We start from the raw sequence: 16,947 nt of genomic DNA, 5'->3' as shown, positions 1-16,947 counted from the left end.
TTGGTGCACAAACAGACCAAGATATCTATGTAAATATCTTTCAATATCGAGTTCATTATTCAACTTTTTCTGTTCTCAGAGAATGTATCACTACCTGACATATGTTAGATATTTATTTGCTCTAGTCCCTGTCTCCCAGGGACAATGCATGCTTCATAATAACAAGGACCTTTTCTGCTTTATTCAGTTTTAACCCAGTGTTTAGAACAATACCTGGCACATAGTTGGTGCTTGATGAATACATGTTGAATGAATGGGCGAATGGGGAAGAGGTGGGGCTGTGACTCGGAAGGAGTAGAAAAAATAATGATGGCTCACATTTTCAAAAACAATAGCAGCCAACCCACACCGTGCTCTTCACATCTGCCATGTACCATTTAAGCACTCTGTGCCTAGTAATACATGGGGGTGTTGTCACACACTGGGTGAAGTTGGAAAACACTGTGATGCTCTTTTTGCAGACAAGGGAAATGGGGTCCAGAAGGGCCTGTCACTCGCTGGTGGCCACAGTGGTGCTGAGTGGAGGAGGCGAGACTGCTTCTCACACCTACGGCCTTTCTCCACTGAGACTTCCTGGCACCAGCTGCACTGGGCACACAAGGCATTGTTCTCACCCAATTTTGCTCTCACACCAGCTCAGTAAGGTTGCTTAGATGAGGAAATGGACAGAGAGCTGGGGTAACTTAGGTCACACAGCTAGTTAGTAGCAAAGATGGAACTTGCACTGTGTGAACTCTCCAGCACCTGGGACAGCTTGTCAGAGTCCTGTTCACAGCTCTAAAAAAATGCTGGTGGGTTTCCTGGGACTCAGCACTAGCCTGCTTGACACTGATGACCTACCCGGGCATGGAACCCCAGCTGGCATTGCCTGCAAGAAACTTCCTGCCCGTCAGAGGAGCAGGCGCACTTGAACCTTTGTTCTGGAGACATGGCTGGAACAGCTTTGGACAGGATGCCTGCAGAGGCAAGGTCTGTCCATCGCCCTGGGTTTGGGTGGTGTGAGTCATCGGTGTCATTGCTGCCCTCCTCTATGTAGGAGGGCATCGAGGTAGAGGGGAAAGAACACTTGGGCTTTGGTGTAACCCAACTTGGGCTTGAATTTGAGTTTAGTACTTGCTAGCTTTGTGACCCTAAGCAAGTTTTTTCCTTCTCTGAGCCTCAGTCTCTTCATTCATGAAATGGGTCTAATAATTCTCACCTCCTTATTGTACTTTGAATAAACTCTTTCAATATTTGCACCTTTGTACCTATGATTCTTCAGCTCCTAAGACCCTGCAGTGCAGGTGGTCTTGGCACCCCTTTGTCACAAATATCCTGCAGTGTTGCAGTTCTCTGCCTTTGACTCTTTGGGTCTGTCTGAAATGCTTTTCTTCCACTTTCTGGGAGTGGGCCCTCAGAGCATAGGGACAATCAGAGCCATTTTACAGGTGAGAAAACCGAGGCTCAATTTGCCTCGAGTCCTAGTTCTTAAATGGTGGAGCTGCTATTTGAACACATGCCTTTCTGGCTTACTGACTTGGGGTTTTCCCACTAGACCACAGTGACTCACTCCCTTGAAGGGCTTCAAGAAGGGTTGAAATTCAGGAGGGGAGAGGAAAGAGAGGCTGGGCTTGTAGCAATGGTGTTGCAGTGGCTCTGAGTGGACCCTTGGCTGCTGTGGCCTGGAACTCACACGGGCTGCACCTGAGAAGCTGCCTGGCCTCTACAGCCACGGGTTATGTTGGCTGCTCCTCTTTGAGCAAGGCCCGGGGAACCTGAGGCAAGAGACCCATGTTGATTCGCATGATTCACTCAGTCTGAATGCACTGAGAAACCTCCAAGGCCCGCTGATGGACACAGGAGAGAGCCCAGGGAGGTGAAGTGAGGGCAGGACTAGGTGGTAGCTGGGGACACCTGTGGCCCCTGAAACTCACATGTGCTTCTAATCATACCCCAAGGTTTGCATCACATTCAGATTTGTATCAAGAAGAGGAGCAGCTAAGAATGCCTTTACTCTAATAGTAACAGCTCATGAAGCTGGGGGCTCCTGAAGACCCCTGCAGGTCTCCCCTGCCCTTCACCTAGGATGCCTCCCTGCCCCCCTTTTCTCTGTGTCCTGTGTACGCACATGCACATACATGTTCCCCAGTCTTGCCTGACCCCAGGACAACTTGGGCAGCCACATGACAAGGGAGAGAGTGGCATAGAAGCCAGAAATGTGAGGGGCTGGGGCTGCGGGGAGTGTAAGGCATGTCACAAACTTCTCAGGGACCCAGTTTCTTCGCCAATGCCCAGCTGGTGGAACTCTCCTCTGGGGGCTGTGAATGGAATGAAAGATAATGTTCCCCAGCTGCCTGGCTTGGTGTCTGGCCTGCAGCATGTTCAGTCAACCGCAGAGTGCGAGTTCTCTGGGCGATGTGAGCCTGTTAGTGTCTAATCCCAGTTGAGTGTGAACTGTTTAAAGATTTTTCAAACCTCAAATAATGCTGACTGGACTTTTGTTTGGTAATGTCTCATATGTCTAATGAGGGCTGAGGCCGCCATTTTCGAGGTTTAGAGGATTTGCCCTGGGATCTTAGTAGGCATTTCTTGTTGGTTTCCTTCTCTTCAGAAGGAAGTCAGTTTCTCCTGCTTTCCCCACGGGTCCAAGACGCATCGCTGTTGTGGGGTCCTGGCTGAGAGGCAGCTCTCGTCTCCTGTCCCTTTGGGTTTCCCTCTGGTCCCTGGGTTTCCTTCTCTACATCTGGTGGTCATGGTTGATGCACCCCAATGTTCCTTCTGCTTCTGTGGCTCTGTCAAGAAGCTCTTACCACAAAGCCTCTGGCCTCAGGGAGCCTTGGGGGAAACCAGACCTGAGCCCAGCTCCAGGGAACTCCATCTGTCGAGGAGAGTGGGTGGTGTTTCCATCTGCTCTGAGACCCTCCAGGGCCTGAGTGCATCAGGAGCTGACTACTCAGGCCTCCCGTTACTCCTGCCTTGGCTTCCCCAGTGCTGGTCTTTCTTCAATGGCTTGGATGGGAAACAGACCCTAGAGGTCTCTCTTGGTTCTGCCCTCTAGGGTCCCAAGGCAAGAATCACCAACCCAAAAGTCTTTAGGGGCCTTTCAGGCAGTGTGAGTATCAGAGTATGGATGGGAAAGTTGGAGAGCCCATTCTATGCCCAAAGGCATAATAGTCACAAATTAAATCAGCAAACCAACCAACCGGCCACTCACTGGCTCACTGCACAGATTTGTCTCAGGATCAGCCTATTTGGAACATTTTTTCTAAGGATTCTCACCCCCGTGGAGCTCAGTTTGTAAATCTAGTTTGGAAAAGTTGTATGAGCCCAGCCTCTGTGATGAACCCAGTTGCTTTTGTAGCATCCTAGGCAAGGGCAGCTCCTCCTGTTTGAGTGCTCCAGCAAGGATACTCACCACTTTATTCCTTCCCCAAAACTTTATTGAATAAGAGGACACCAGCTCTGGATCCCTTTCTGCCTTGGGAGAGGTTTGTCTCTGTTCTATCCTTTAAATAAAACTTTTGGCTCTTGCTTTGGCTTTTCTTGGGTGTTCATACCAGGGCAACAGGACTCTGAACACCACCAGTATCATGTCTGGTCTCAGATAGGGACTCAGCTGGGACTGTCACCAAGGTAAGCTCCTTCACATGCACCCCATATCTTTCTGAGGTGAGACTTTCTCTCTTTCTTTCTTTTTGGAGGAAAATAATGAGCACCCATTGGCTAATTAAACGCAGTTAGTACCAGCCGCCACTCTACAAGACTCAGGTGATAGGATTCATGGCCCAGGTGGCTCCTAATCACCCATCCTGCAGGTCAGTCATGTTGGGTTCTGCGAAGGCCATTTCTCACTATCCTATCCAGGCTCGGAGCACATCTGGTGCTGTCTAAACCCAGTCTGCCTTCCGTGTGTGGAGATGGACAAAGGGTTGGAACAACTCTGAGATTCTGGCTGGGGCCACTCCCTGGTGAAATTCAAAGGTTTCTCCCCAACTTCTCTCCCGACTTCCCTTATAGGGTATGCTGTGGCAACTGGTCGATAGAGTGGCACTGAGTGAAAGCCCCAATGAGATATTCACCTAAAATGAGCCATACTGCACTCTCTTGTGCTCACTCCTCCAAAGCACCCCCTCCTCTCCTGATCAGACACAAGCCATTGAGAGAAGGACATTTTACATGGAGTGTTTCTCCAGGAAATCCCTGGATTCCCTTTGTTCACATATTAAGTCTTTGCAAGCCCACAGGGATTCCCATTGTTGTTTCTGTGCTCCTGTGTGCTCTGCTAGTTTCTTTGACTGCAAAAGGGAGATTTATATCCACAGCTCTCTGAAGATTCCTTTGGCCCACAGCTAGAGTAAACTCTTTATGCCAGCCTTTACCACTCCTGTTCTTCTGCGGCCAAACATGGTCTGATAGAGAATCATGGCTATCAGAGGGAAATATAAATTTTAATACCATTCTACAGCTCAGCCTGTTCTGTAAAAAGAAAGGAAATAGTCCGAAGCTCCTATGTGCAGGCCTAAGGACTTCTCAGACCTTGTTAAAAAAGTGCAAATTGTGCCAAAATTGTAAATTAGACTCAGCCGTGATTTTCTATTCTAAGTGAGGTTCAGTTCTACCTCCCTCCCAAAAGTTCATTAACTAATTGGAGGCTCAACACAGACAGATCAAGATTCATTTCGAAAAGGGGTTATATGTTCTCCCAGGGATTACAAATCACATGGTAAAGGTGGATAATCTGGGGGCTTGCATCTTTTTCATGGCCACCCATGAAAAAGCACATGAGTTATGACCACACTGGCAAAGCAGCAGTTAAATCCAGAGGTCATGCATGGAAAGTGGAAATTGCTGTCTGCGGAGGAGGCTCCAGCATTGAGGAGACATCCTCTAGCCAGAGACAGTTCCTGGGTGCAAAAACCCATGTCCTATTCTCTTGTTCATTTTCATGTTGTTCAGAGGGGAGCCTCAACTCAAAAGTAATGGGAGATGACATCTCATAATTTTCTGCATCCAAATCTGACCTAATTACCAACTGGAGAAATGGAAAAAAAATGGTTAAAAAGCCCTGTGCATGAGGTTTTGCTCAAAACAGCAACTTCCCTTACTTCTTAGCTTCTGCCAGATCTCTCTCCAAAGCTTGCATTTGAAATGTAAATTGCAGAGGCTTACAGGGCTTGCAGAGCTTGCAAGACTTATAAGGCTTGTGGAGAACCAGTTGAGGAAAAAAAAAGTGTCAGTTTTAAATTCAAGCCACTGTGGGACCTAAATGGCTGGCTCTCTTACCTGCTCTTGCACTCTACCACCCTGCTTTCTTAACAAGTTCCTCCTTAAACACTACAGCCTTCTTTACTTTGAAAATATGAGGATTTCAGGACTCTTACATTCTTTGAATATCTGAACTAACTCTAATCTGAAACAAAAAGTGAACTCTGATCTGATAAAGATGTTCTTGGGCTCTTTTACTAGAGTAATTACAGCTGGGTCATTTTTAAGACTTTTTAAAATTCTTTTTTTTTAATTCTATTTTTGAACTCATGGTTTTATAGTGAATTCACATTTGATCCTTTCTGCCTAAGTTAATATATTTTTCTAAGTGGTCTTATTTTATCTAACTATAGAGGTTTTTATACTTTTTTTTTGTTCAGAGGCCAATTTTCAAGGGCTAGCTCTTAAATACATTGGAAAATCTCCTTCACAAAATCCTAAGAAGGACATAGACATGGTGATTTGGGGAATAAATCTGATAGTCATCGAGGACAAGTGGCCACCTGAACCTTTGATTTCAATGTCCACCATGGCTGCCAGACTTTAAACCTAGCATTTCCAGTTGTTAAAGCCTGCCTTACATTTAAGTCATAATGTAAAAGTCTGATAGGCTCTATTTTCATTCTTAACAGGTTAAATCTAATAGAAGCTTTAATAAATATCTGTAGCTGTGCCTCCTACCTGTGGATACCTAATTACCAACTGGGGAAGTGGAAAAAATGTTTTTTTTTTTTTAATTTATGTGTGCACATTTGTGTATTGTATTGTGTCTGTTTTATTTCTGTGTGCACACCTATATATTATATTGTGTCTAAGTATGTGCTTAAGTCCTTATATCAAAGTTTGAATATAGATAAATGAGCATTCATAAATCAAAATTTAAAAGAGAAATGGCTCCATATAACTTTTAGTTCACATGACTTAAAAAATTTAAATTAAGTAAGCAGATGAGAATAAAGATGTCTTTGAAATTACTAACTTACAAGTTAGACAATTAATGGAGTGTTGGTTTCTATAAAATGTCTAGAATGGAATATCCATTACCTATAGGATTTTTCTTCAACAGGGAAGAGATGGCTAATACTGTTAGCTACACTTGTAAATCTTGATTTTTATAGTTAAAATGAGAATATTAGATTTAACATCAATGGGATTAATTTTCATAAATGTGTTTGTTAAAGACATCTGATTAATTCACAAAGTTAAAGTGCTAAAACAGCAATTGCTAAATATAAAATCAGGTACTCCTAACTTCTTAAATTCCATAAGGTAATATATTTAAATATTATGTGATATTATTTTTATTTAGAGTCTATTAATCCATTATAACTTCATCTTAATTTAATTACAGCTGTAAAGACTATTTCCATATAAGGTCACATTCTGATATTCCTGGTGGATGAATTTAAGAGGGGCATGCACCACTGCACCCAGCTACAATCCCAAATCTTTACTTCAAACTTTGAGATTGCTTTGTTTCTGACTGCACTAAAAATAAGGTTACTAAGAGTTAAGATTCAATCAAGTGTAATTTCATATACAAAGAATATGAGAGGTTTCAGTTGGGTTTCAATCTGAGTACTATAAAAACAAAGTATTTCATCTTGTTGAAGTGGAGTGGTTCGTCTGAATTCAGAAATTTTATAGGGCTTGTTTAGAATATTAATTTTAAAAGGATCAACAGCTATAAAAGAGATATAAAAAGGTTCTAGGTATGGAAATATATGTTAATATGAAAAGGAGAAGGAAAAAGAAATGTTTCTTGGTGAGAAAGTCTTTGGGTGGTAAAGTAAAAAATTGTAGAAAGTCTAAGTAAGTTACAGAAGTTTGGTGAAGGGTATAATATTTGTGCATAACTAAGTTGGTTATATGTAATTAGCACAATTAGTTAAAGTTAATTAAGGCTTTTTTCTAGGGTCAAATATTAATGTGCTGATATAAATCAGAGATTAAACTATGTCTTGAAGTAACAAGGATTTCTTAAAACATTAATGTGCTCTTATCTATCAATCTTTTTTTTTAGTTTGAAATAAACTCCCTAGCTGATTTTAATAAGCCAACCATCATTCACTTACATTTGGAAAGTGTATCACATGCATCTAATAGTAATAATACAAAGAGAACATAGATAAATTCCAGGAGAAGGTGACTTTTTACATACTGAGAATGGAACTCAGAGGTGGGAAGGCTTGGTGGTGGGATTCTCCCCACTATCACTGGGGATTATACAAGGCCTCTAGAACAGGAATCAGGAGAGGTGGCCCCTTCTTCTTCCCAGTATGAAGCTGTCACTTAAATGCCCAGCCCCAAGCACATCTGTTTCCTCTTTCTGTTCCTTTTTACCTGTCCACATCTTGCCCATCCTTCAAAGTCCACTTCAGGTCTGTTCTTCCTGACCAATTCCAGGTTCTATGGATCTCTGCTTCCTCAATTTCATGTGTGACCCTCACTGGCACTAAGGACAGTCTTCTTGTGATGGCTGTTTGAGTTCCCACACTGGACTTCCTCTACAATATTGTTAATGTTTTCAGTTTCCTAAAGAATATAAGTGCTCAAAATGTGTCACAACTAATATATTTTGCACTGGTTTTCAACAAATTAGGGAGCAGATCAAAAGATGTGTGCCACCTGTGGTGTTTCTCAACTAGATCCAGGGTGGAGTCTTTATTGAAGGAAGAATAGAGATGGAGGTAGGCATAGAGAGAGCAGGAAAGAATATGAGGACAGGAGGAGGAAAATAATCCTTAGATTTGTTATGTAACTACTTATGCCTGGAACTTAATAGAGTGACTAATCCAAAGGCAATGAAAATAATGACAACTCTTTTTGAATGCTGTGTAACAGAGAAGAAAGAAACTCATGACTTGAATATCTGAATCTGAATTTTGGTCCTACCACTTATTAGCTTCACATCCTTGGACAAGCTACTTATTATTTTTGAATTTTAAGTTCCTCCTTGAAATAAAAGGAAGGTAATAATACTATGTCACAAACATTTAATTTGATAAGAAAATGAGATAATACAAAAATCACTATCTCACTATCCCTAACATATGGTATATTATGGTTACTAACTGATCAAATATTAATGAAAGTAAAACAAAAATTATAAAAGAATGGCAGAGGCCATGACACAACATGTCATGACACATTTTGAAGTGGTGGCCAATTTTTCCCCCTCACACGAATATTGGCCCAACTTTCCTAGTCCAAAGCAGGAGTCTTTGAATATGAAGTTTTATAGTTCAGAGGCAATTAACTTACTAAGAAAGCTTCAAAGAACCCTTCTCAGGAGGCTGTGTCTAGAACTTATTTTCAAAGTGCCCTATCTTACAAAGCTTAAACATTCAGCTTTTTTTTATTTCCAAATGAAGTGTCAAAACTGGCAAACTCATGCATGTAGAGTAACATTTTTATTTCGACTTGTTTTTCAAGAGTATACTTAATACACATTCCACCTTCGAAAACCACTAATCTAGGTGATGATGGGTAACAATTCATTCTATGTACCAAATTCCAAAAAAATGAGCATTGTTCTGTGAAACTAAGAAAGTTTCTGAAACATTCCCTTAGTCATTCAAGTATTCAAATTCAAAATTTATTCTAAAGAGTCATCATTATGATTTACACAAAGGCAGGTACAATGGCATTCAACAGCATTGACAAAGAGAAGTAGCTTGAAGGTTACTTGATAGTTGAAAATGTTGCCCCAGAACAGGAAGAGGAAACTTCCAAAAGGAGCCAGTTTTTTAGGTCCAAACTTCTAAGATACCTGATTACTCTTAAACATCCAAAGGAAGTTTCCTCTGTAATACAAGAAGGTCACTGTTCTTTTTCTTGTCCTCATCGCTAAGTGTGGTATTTTTGGCCAGCTCCATAAGGTGCATGAGCTGTGATGGTGCCTAATTTCTTGGCCCCTTCAATGAGGAACAACCGGTCATCAAAGAAGATGTGGGGCCGGATCTTCACCAAGATGGGACCTTTAGGGGCTCCCGCCAGAAAAAGAGCTTCGTCTATCTCTAGACCCCAGCGGCGAAGAGTCTTCAGCATCCGGGCCCCTGAGCCGGCTGCGCTCCGGGCTGTAACCAGGTAGGTCCTGATAGGACACAGTAACCGTTCATCCTTGGCATAAAACTTCTTTTGTAGTCTGCCTAAATCTTCCAGAAAGCCTTTCAGGGGACTCTGAACAAGGGGCTTATTCTCAGAGAGTGTTTCGTGTTGGAAGAATTTGTCCCGCCTGTGCTCTTTGGCAGTCTGTTCCGACTCACCAGAGAAGAAGACGGCGTCCCCGTCCACCGCCACACGGAGCTGTATGTCGCAGTAAGGCAGGTCTTTGGCCCCATCAAACATGGTTGCGGCGGCAATACCTTCTTGTATGGCTTCTTGGACTTTTTCAAAATCCGCAGAAAGATACAAGTTGGTGAGATAGGCCTTCAGGTAGCCAATGGGACTTTTTCCACCGGTGAAACAGAAGCGGTCAATTAGCAGGCCATAGTGATTGACGCTGTTAATCAGGCGCACCCCCACCTGGGCGTGGTTATTCGTCATCAGTACGATATCGAATAACTCCTGATCGTGAGGATACAGATCTCGGAGTCTAGCATTGACATGCTGCAGGGCCTTGACGAAGCGGAACGCGGGCCCGGGCGTCAGGATGACGTTCTCGTTGGTGAGCTGGTATTCCATGTACTTTTCCAGACCTTCTTCCTCGTAGATTCTCCTGTCATCCATCATGTTGAAGAGTGCCCGAGATGACACGGCGATGGTGATGGCCTTCTTGGGTCTGGGCTCGTCTTCCTCCTGCAGCTTCTGCTGTTGCATTTCGAACATACAGTCGACATCCATCTGGATGGAGGTAGGGTAAGGGGTGCGATGCTGATGCTGGGGATAGACCTTCCACTCCATGGGAGTCGGGCGCGAATATTCCCGCGGCTGCCCGTGGTGCGAGTCTCGGGATTCGCAGCTGTGCGCGTCCGGCGACAGGGAGCTCCGGTTGTCGCGGACATCACGGCCCAGGTTTTGAGCCCAGGTTTCGGGATGCTCATACTTCTTGCGCCGGTTGCTGGACTCCGGTTCCGGCGGCGTGGGAGGCTGCGATTCGAGAGACATATCTGACTCTGGCTGCGTTTTGGGCATTGGTGAAGAGGGTTCTGGCGAAGCCTGTGGTGGTGGAGAGTCCTCCTGGCTGGGGGAAGCAGATGAAGTTCGGGAGGTGATGGAGCTGTTTTGGAGCTTAAGACTGGTGTTCCTTCTTCTGGACTCGTCTACTGATAGAGGCTTGGTGGATGGGCTCCGAGATGTCCTAGACCACTGATTTTATACAGCACTTGCTCGAGAGTCTGGCTTCCCCAAGGTTTCTTGGGATCCCCTCATCATGATGATCTTCCGGCCCTGCTCCCACAGCAGGCACACGTGAATATAAATACGTATTGTGCGGCAGGGGCTAGCTCCCTCAACTGCACAAAGGCAGCGTCTACACGACGGGTGACCCCGCCTGGGGCAACATCTCAGCACTGGGCAACATCTCAGCGGGTGATTCAGATAGACTTCATGCCTCACCTGATTTCTTAGCTGAACTCCTGACTTTTCAGTTTCCTTTCATTTTTCTCCTTCTAGACTCTCTTTTGATTGCCTCATCCTATTCTCATTCTTTAAATCTGGGCCTGCTTTGTGATTGGTTCAACCAGAACAATCCTGGGGAAGTACCATTCTGTGCATTCTAGAACCCAGAGCTCTGAAGGCTTGCAGAGACTGTCATTATCGTTCTGGAACGCTGCTACCCTGAGGGTGGGTTGAAAACTTCATAGCTTTGACACTTAAGGATAATTCGTCTTTGAGCCACAATTCTTCGTTTTCAGTCTTCTACGTTCATCCACAATAATAAGTCAATCTGGCATCCACGCCACATCAGTGGCTGCACCTGGGAGCTCAGTGTGTTCAGGAGGACGTGTCTCACAGAAGCTGTCTGCCCTGATGCTTCCTCCACCCAGAATTCCCAGGTGGTGTGCTCACCTCCTTGAGACTAGCAATATTTTGTTGAGAAAAGAAATAGCTTCGTAGATAGTTTGGGCTTTACGAATTAGTGCTACCTCTTCTTACGTGCCTCTGCAAGATGCATAACCTCGCATGCTGTAACCTTATTGGTAAAAAAGGAATGATAATAACAGCAGCTTTGGCGGGTGCTCAGCGCAGACGGGAAGGAGGAGCCGCGCAGGCGCTCTGCGCCAAGATAATGATTTATGTCTTAAATTTTATTCTTTAGAGCAACTTGCCTTAAGGGAACTTAGGGTTTGAACAACTCTGGTTAAACAACAATAATGTTACACTACATTGTAGAGTCTGCTATTTTAGAGTATTATACTACATTATAGAGTCTAATTTTTTCTTTAAAAGCTAAAGTTTGTTAATATAAAAACATCAGTGTAATTGTGGTACTGTTACTGGCTTCTTTGTGTATTAGATATTTCATGTCTTTTGAGTACGCAAGTCTTTAAAGTATAAGGTTTAGAAGAACATTTTACCAAGTTGCTGTTCTTCAAACTAAAGTTTGAAGTAAAGATTTGGGATTGTAGCTGGGTGCAGTGGTGCATGCCCCTCCTAAATTCATCCACCTGGAACATCAGAATATGACCTTATTTGGAAATAGTCTTTACAGCTGTAATTAAGTTAAGATGAAGTTATAATGGATTAATGGACTCTAAATCCAATGACTGGTGTCCTTGGAAGAGAGGAGGACACATGTTATTATAAAGAGGGCCACGTAAAGATGAGCCACAGAGTGAAGTGATGGGGGCGACTAGCCAAGGAGCATCAGAAGCTGCACTAGGCAAGGAAGGATTTTCCCCTGAAACCTGGGAGGAAATGGTAGCCTCTGGCACCTTGATTCAGACTCTGTGTTGACTTCACAGAGTGGCCCTTCAGGTGTGACACAATAAGAAAAAGTAGTTTTAAGCATAAATACATTTTTGAGCATCCATTACATGCCAGACATTTTGCTAAGAATACTTATACTCACACCCACACACCTACATTTATATATGAATACATATATGCATACACATATTTATCTATTATGCATATGTCTATATACATATATTATTATTTTAAAATTATGGTAAAATACATGTACATGAAATTTACCATCTTAACCATTAATTGTATAGTTCAGTAGTACTAAGTCCATTCACACTGTTATGCAACCATTACCACCATCTTAGAACATTTTTCATCTTGCAAAACAAAGATTTTTGAGTCTCTGAAACAATGACTTCTCATTCCTTCCTCCCTCTAGCTCTTGGCAACCACCAATCTGCCTCTATGATTTTGACTGCTCCAAATACCTCATATAAATGAAATCATACAGTATTTGTACTTTCTATGACTGAAATATATGTGTATGTGTGTGTATATATATATATATAAAATTTAGCTATATATATGTATATATGTATATATATTCAGGTGCACATAGATATTTAAATACATAACACACACATATAAAACTTAAAAATTTCAATTCAATCTTACAATGAAGATATTATGTCCGCCTAATTGACGAGCTGCTTGGGGCCAGGGGAGGTGGTGTGTAGGTAACATGATGCCTGCTATGGCTGCCTGGCACCATTGGTAGGTATGGTCTTCATTTTCATGCCCTCACAAGAGCATAGAAGAATTCTCCCAGGGTATGGGTTCAGTGGAACAACACTATATAGCCCATTCTGACCCCTTTCAACCAGCCAGACTTGCAAGGGCTCACCTCATTGTCTCGGTCTTTCTCCAGGAAATGGCGGGCCACGTGACTGGGTAAGATGTTCCGGAGCATGTTCTCATTGTGTTCCCTCAGCTCCTTCATCTCGTTGATCTCCTCTTTGGCCTGTACTCGCCAGAGGAAGTCCAGGCGAGCTGTGTATTCCAGCTGCAGTTCATGGGAGACAAAGAGAGGCAGCTGAGGAACTTGGGGAGTACGGGCTCCAGCCACACACATCTGGAGGTGGGCCAGGATCTAGCACTCTTCAGAAAGGAAACAGCCTGCCTAAGTGATGGGAGGCATTGACTGCCCCCAAGCCATCAGAGAATGATTAGGTCCCTCGGACTGTGCGCCTACCTCCCAGTCTCATTGCACCTGTGTTTTTATACTCACTTGTGGGATTTTAGATCATATCTGAGCCCTCTCTTAGACCACAGGTGCTGTGCAGTCAGGGTCCTGTCATCTGTTCACTTGTCACATCCTTACTGCTGGGGACTGAATGATTGTGCCCTCCCCCTCTTCCTATGGATGCTCTGACTCAGGAGGTGATGATATTTGGAGATGGAACTTTTGGGAGGTGAGTAGGGCTAGATGAGGTCATGAGGATGGGCCCTTGTGATGGAGTTACTGCCTGTACTGGAAGGGACGGGACAGAGTCTGCTTTTCTCTCTCCATGAGCACCCATTAAGACAGGACCATAGGACAACACAGCAAGAAGGTGGTCATCTGCAAGCCAGAAAGAGCCTTTACCCGGAACCAAAATCTGCTGGACCAGGATCTTAGACTTTACCGCTTCCAGAGCTATGAGAAGCAAATTTCTGCTAGGTCTACCCATCTGAGGTATTGGTTGGGGCAGCCTGAGCTGACTGGCAGCTTGACGTGTCCAGCACAGAGCATGTGCTCTATCCGTATTGGTTGGTTTGGTTTGACAAATATGTTAGAATCCTAAAACTAACCAGTGCTTGAGTGGAACTTATTATGTCTCTGGCTTTTTTTCTAAGCAATATTGAAACAGTAGGTCCTTTAATCCAAGCAGCAACCCCAATAGTATGATATTATTTTCAATCCTTCTTTGTCAGATGAAAAAAAATCAAGCTAACATAGTTACGTAACTTGATAAGTTCACACCCAGTTAGTGGAGAAGCCAGAATTTGAACTTAATTCCAAAACTGGGCACAGAGTGTGTTCTTGATCACTAAACAATAAGGAAGAAATGAATGAACTATTATAGTAAGATGATCATGGATTTGGTGTCAGACACATATGGCATAGAGCTCTGGTTCCACATTTGCCACTATAACCCAAGACAAGTAGTGACTTTTCTGTTTCCTCATCTATGAACTTGAGATGCTGTTGATGAACCACCTGGGGGTGGATGTGAACTACTTAGGAAGTTAAAGGTAAACAACTTACTCTCGGCACTCTTAGTTAGTTAGTTCTGTCCCATCCTGTTCTGGTTTCCCTGTGCATAAGAATTTTCTTTACAGAGCAACACTCAAGCCATTTTTATCACAACTTCAGGGATATATTTTTTCAAAATCTTTAACCATTAAAATGAACAGTCTACTACATGTAGTTAGATGTCCTAAATTCAAGGGCTTATGACTAGTTGCTTTGCTATGTCTTACTTTAGAATCCTAGCAGATAACAACAGTATAAAAGACAGGCACAGGTTATTTATTCAATAATAGCAGAAGCTGAAACAATCCAAATGTTCATTTTGTTGATTGAACAAACCATAGCACATATATACAACAGGACACAGTGCAGCTATAAATAGGAAGAGTGATTCTCTATACTTTGATGAGCTGTTCTCTAAGGGAGAAATGAATGTATTATGTGCTATCACTTGTCTAAAAAAGGAAAGTTTCTCTCTTTCTCTCTCTCTCTCTTTCTCTCTTTCTCTCTTTCTCTCTCTCTCCTCTTACACACACATTAATCTGTCTTAATTTGTTTACTGAAAAACTAAAGTGAAAACCATAAAAAGCTGTTATCTACTAGATGAGAGAGGGATCAGGAAACAGGATGGAGGAATAAAGCTAGAATCTGAACTTAAAATTCTATCTTGTTTTGAGTCAACTTTAAAATCATGGAAAATTTTTTACTTAATTATAAAACTAAATAGATTTTAAAAGTGTCTGTAAAAGTAAACAAGTAAATAATGAACCTTCATCTCTAACCCATGGAGAGAAAATACGTATGCCTGATGCTTTTTTAAACAATAATTTGATGGCCCATTCCTAGATGAAAATACCCTAAGGATAAAAAGAATTCCAATAAAAAGTTAAAACGTGTTACAATAATCGTAGGTGGTAATATTTGCATTAGTATTCTTAGACTATTGTACAATAAAGCAAATGGACAATTGTGTTGTTGTCATTGAAAACTGGAATTCTGGGGAACAGGAAATAGCTGCAGAAGTAAATCTGGTGATATTAAAAAAGCCGTAGGTCCTCAATAAGAAAACACGGATCACTGTGAACTTGAGTTGTGTGCGTTTCCTAGCTCTTCCCACTGAAATCAAGGCCCAGAAGAGAATGGAAACCTAGCAGCAACAATGGGCACCCAGAGCTTCCAGACTGTGATTTCTTAATATTGGTTTCTATAAAAATAATCCTTACTCTTTCCAGAAGTGGTTCAGTTTTAGGACAGAAAATTTAAAAATCTAGAATATTTTTTTTCATGCCATAAACAAGGAATCTCTCTGAGACTACAAACTCCGGTAGTAAAACGGATCTAAAAGCCAGCTTGCATAGGCTTCCAGTTGTCAAAGGTGTGAGAAATTAGGCTTTACTAAGAATAATAATTGCAATGGATGGGAACACCAGAAATACACTAAAATGCATAAATTCAGAGTGGCACTTAAAAAGACAAAATCTCATCCATCGCTTCTGAATGGTGCTAGGGAACAAATTTATCAGGGAACTCATAGGAACCAAACTCATAGGTAAAGAATTCAGCATTTATCATCGTTTCATGACTTGTATTTCCAGGTAAGAGTTGGTGAGATGGTTCTTTTAAATAATGTATTCCAGCTAATAAATTATGGACTACTGATAGGATTAGAATGTCACTATCTAGTGAACAGATGAATACAGGCTATTACCAGTAGCTGCTAATATCACAAAAAGAGAGACAAGGAGACACTATCCATCTTCTAATTATAGTTAAATATTTTTGCAGGAAAAAAATGAAACCAAATCTCATCAAGTTTCTAGATATAACAACCAATTCAAGATAAACCTATGAGAGGAAAGTGTTAAATAACTTTAGGGGTTGCAGTGGACAAACTCTGAACTAGGAGGACTTCTACATGCCCACTGGCCCTCACAGAATACTGCAAAAAAAAAAAAAAAGATGGAGGTTGATCCTGCAGATTTAAAGATGTATCAGCCAATGGCAATACACAGACTTTATCTGGATTTCCATTCCAATAAACAAACTTAAAAGATACAATTATAAGTTAACCAAGAAATGGAAACATGGCTTAGAGATTTGACAATATAAATGAATTGTGGTTTTCGTTTTACAAGTGTATTCTTTTAATTGTGATCAGGTTAAAAAAAAATCTCACTTTAGACACATATTGAAGTCCTTACAGATGAATGATAGAAGGGAAGAGGTCAAGGGGCCAAATAAATAGGGATACAGATGTAACGAGGCTGGATGTGAGTCAATGTGACCTCGGACATGCTTTTATGTGTTCTTGTATGTTTTTGAAATTTCCCACACCACCTCCCCCGCAAAATAATCATGAGCAGAGGCAGCGGCTTGTTCACAAGAATGCTAGTCCTGGGTGTTCCACCAGGTAGCTGGGTGGCCTTGGTAAATTCATTCCGCTTGTTGGTTTCCTTTCCCATGACTAAGGCTGATGGCCCTTAGCCTGTCTAATTTGAGATATGGATTATTATATGGAACTATTATTGGGACCAAGTGACATGATGCACACAAAGGCC

At 42.3% G+C, this 16,947-nt stretch overlaps 1 protein-coding gene and 1 pseudogene across 4 annotated transcripts in view; both read right to left on the bottom strand.

The window, feature by feature from the left end:
- The window catches only part of Adcy8 (adenylate cyclase 8), a 216,573-nt gene that overhangs the window by 16,722 nt on the left and 182,904 nt on the right, over positions 1-16,947 (bottom strand). For all 4 annotated transcript variants that reach the window (XM_021724125.2, XM_078016706.1, XM_005316148.4 and 1 more), the window contains one exon: positions 13,001-13,159. In XM_021724125.2, the coding sequence (XP_021579800.1) occupies positions 13,001-13,159 (159 nt within the window). The remainder of the gene's footprint in view (positions 1-13,000; positions 13,160-16,947) is intronic.
- Positions 8,238-11,321, bottom strand: LOC101978535 (cytosolic 5'-nucleotidase 1B pseudogene; annotated as a pseudogene).

Source organism: Ictidomys tridecemlineatus, chromosome 7, assembly GCF_052094955.1.
Source record: "Ictidomys tridecemlineatus isolate mIctTri1 chromosome 7, mIctTri1.hap1, whole genome shotgun sequence".
In the NCBI taxonomy this organism is placed as follows: Eukaryota; Metazoa; Chordata; class Mammalia; order Rodentia; family Sciuridae; genus Ictidomys; species Ictidomys tridecemlineatus.
The sequence above is the reverse complement of the archived record's forward strand: the minus strand, read 5'-3'. Positions and strand labels throughout refer to the sequence as shown.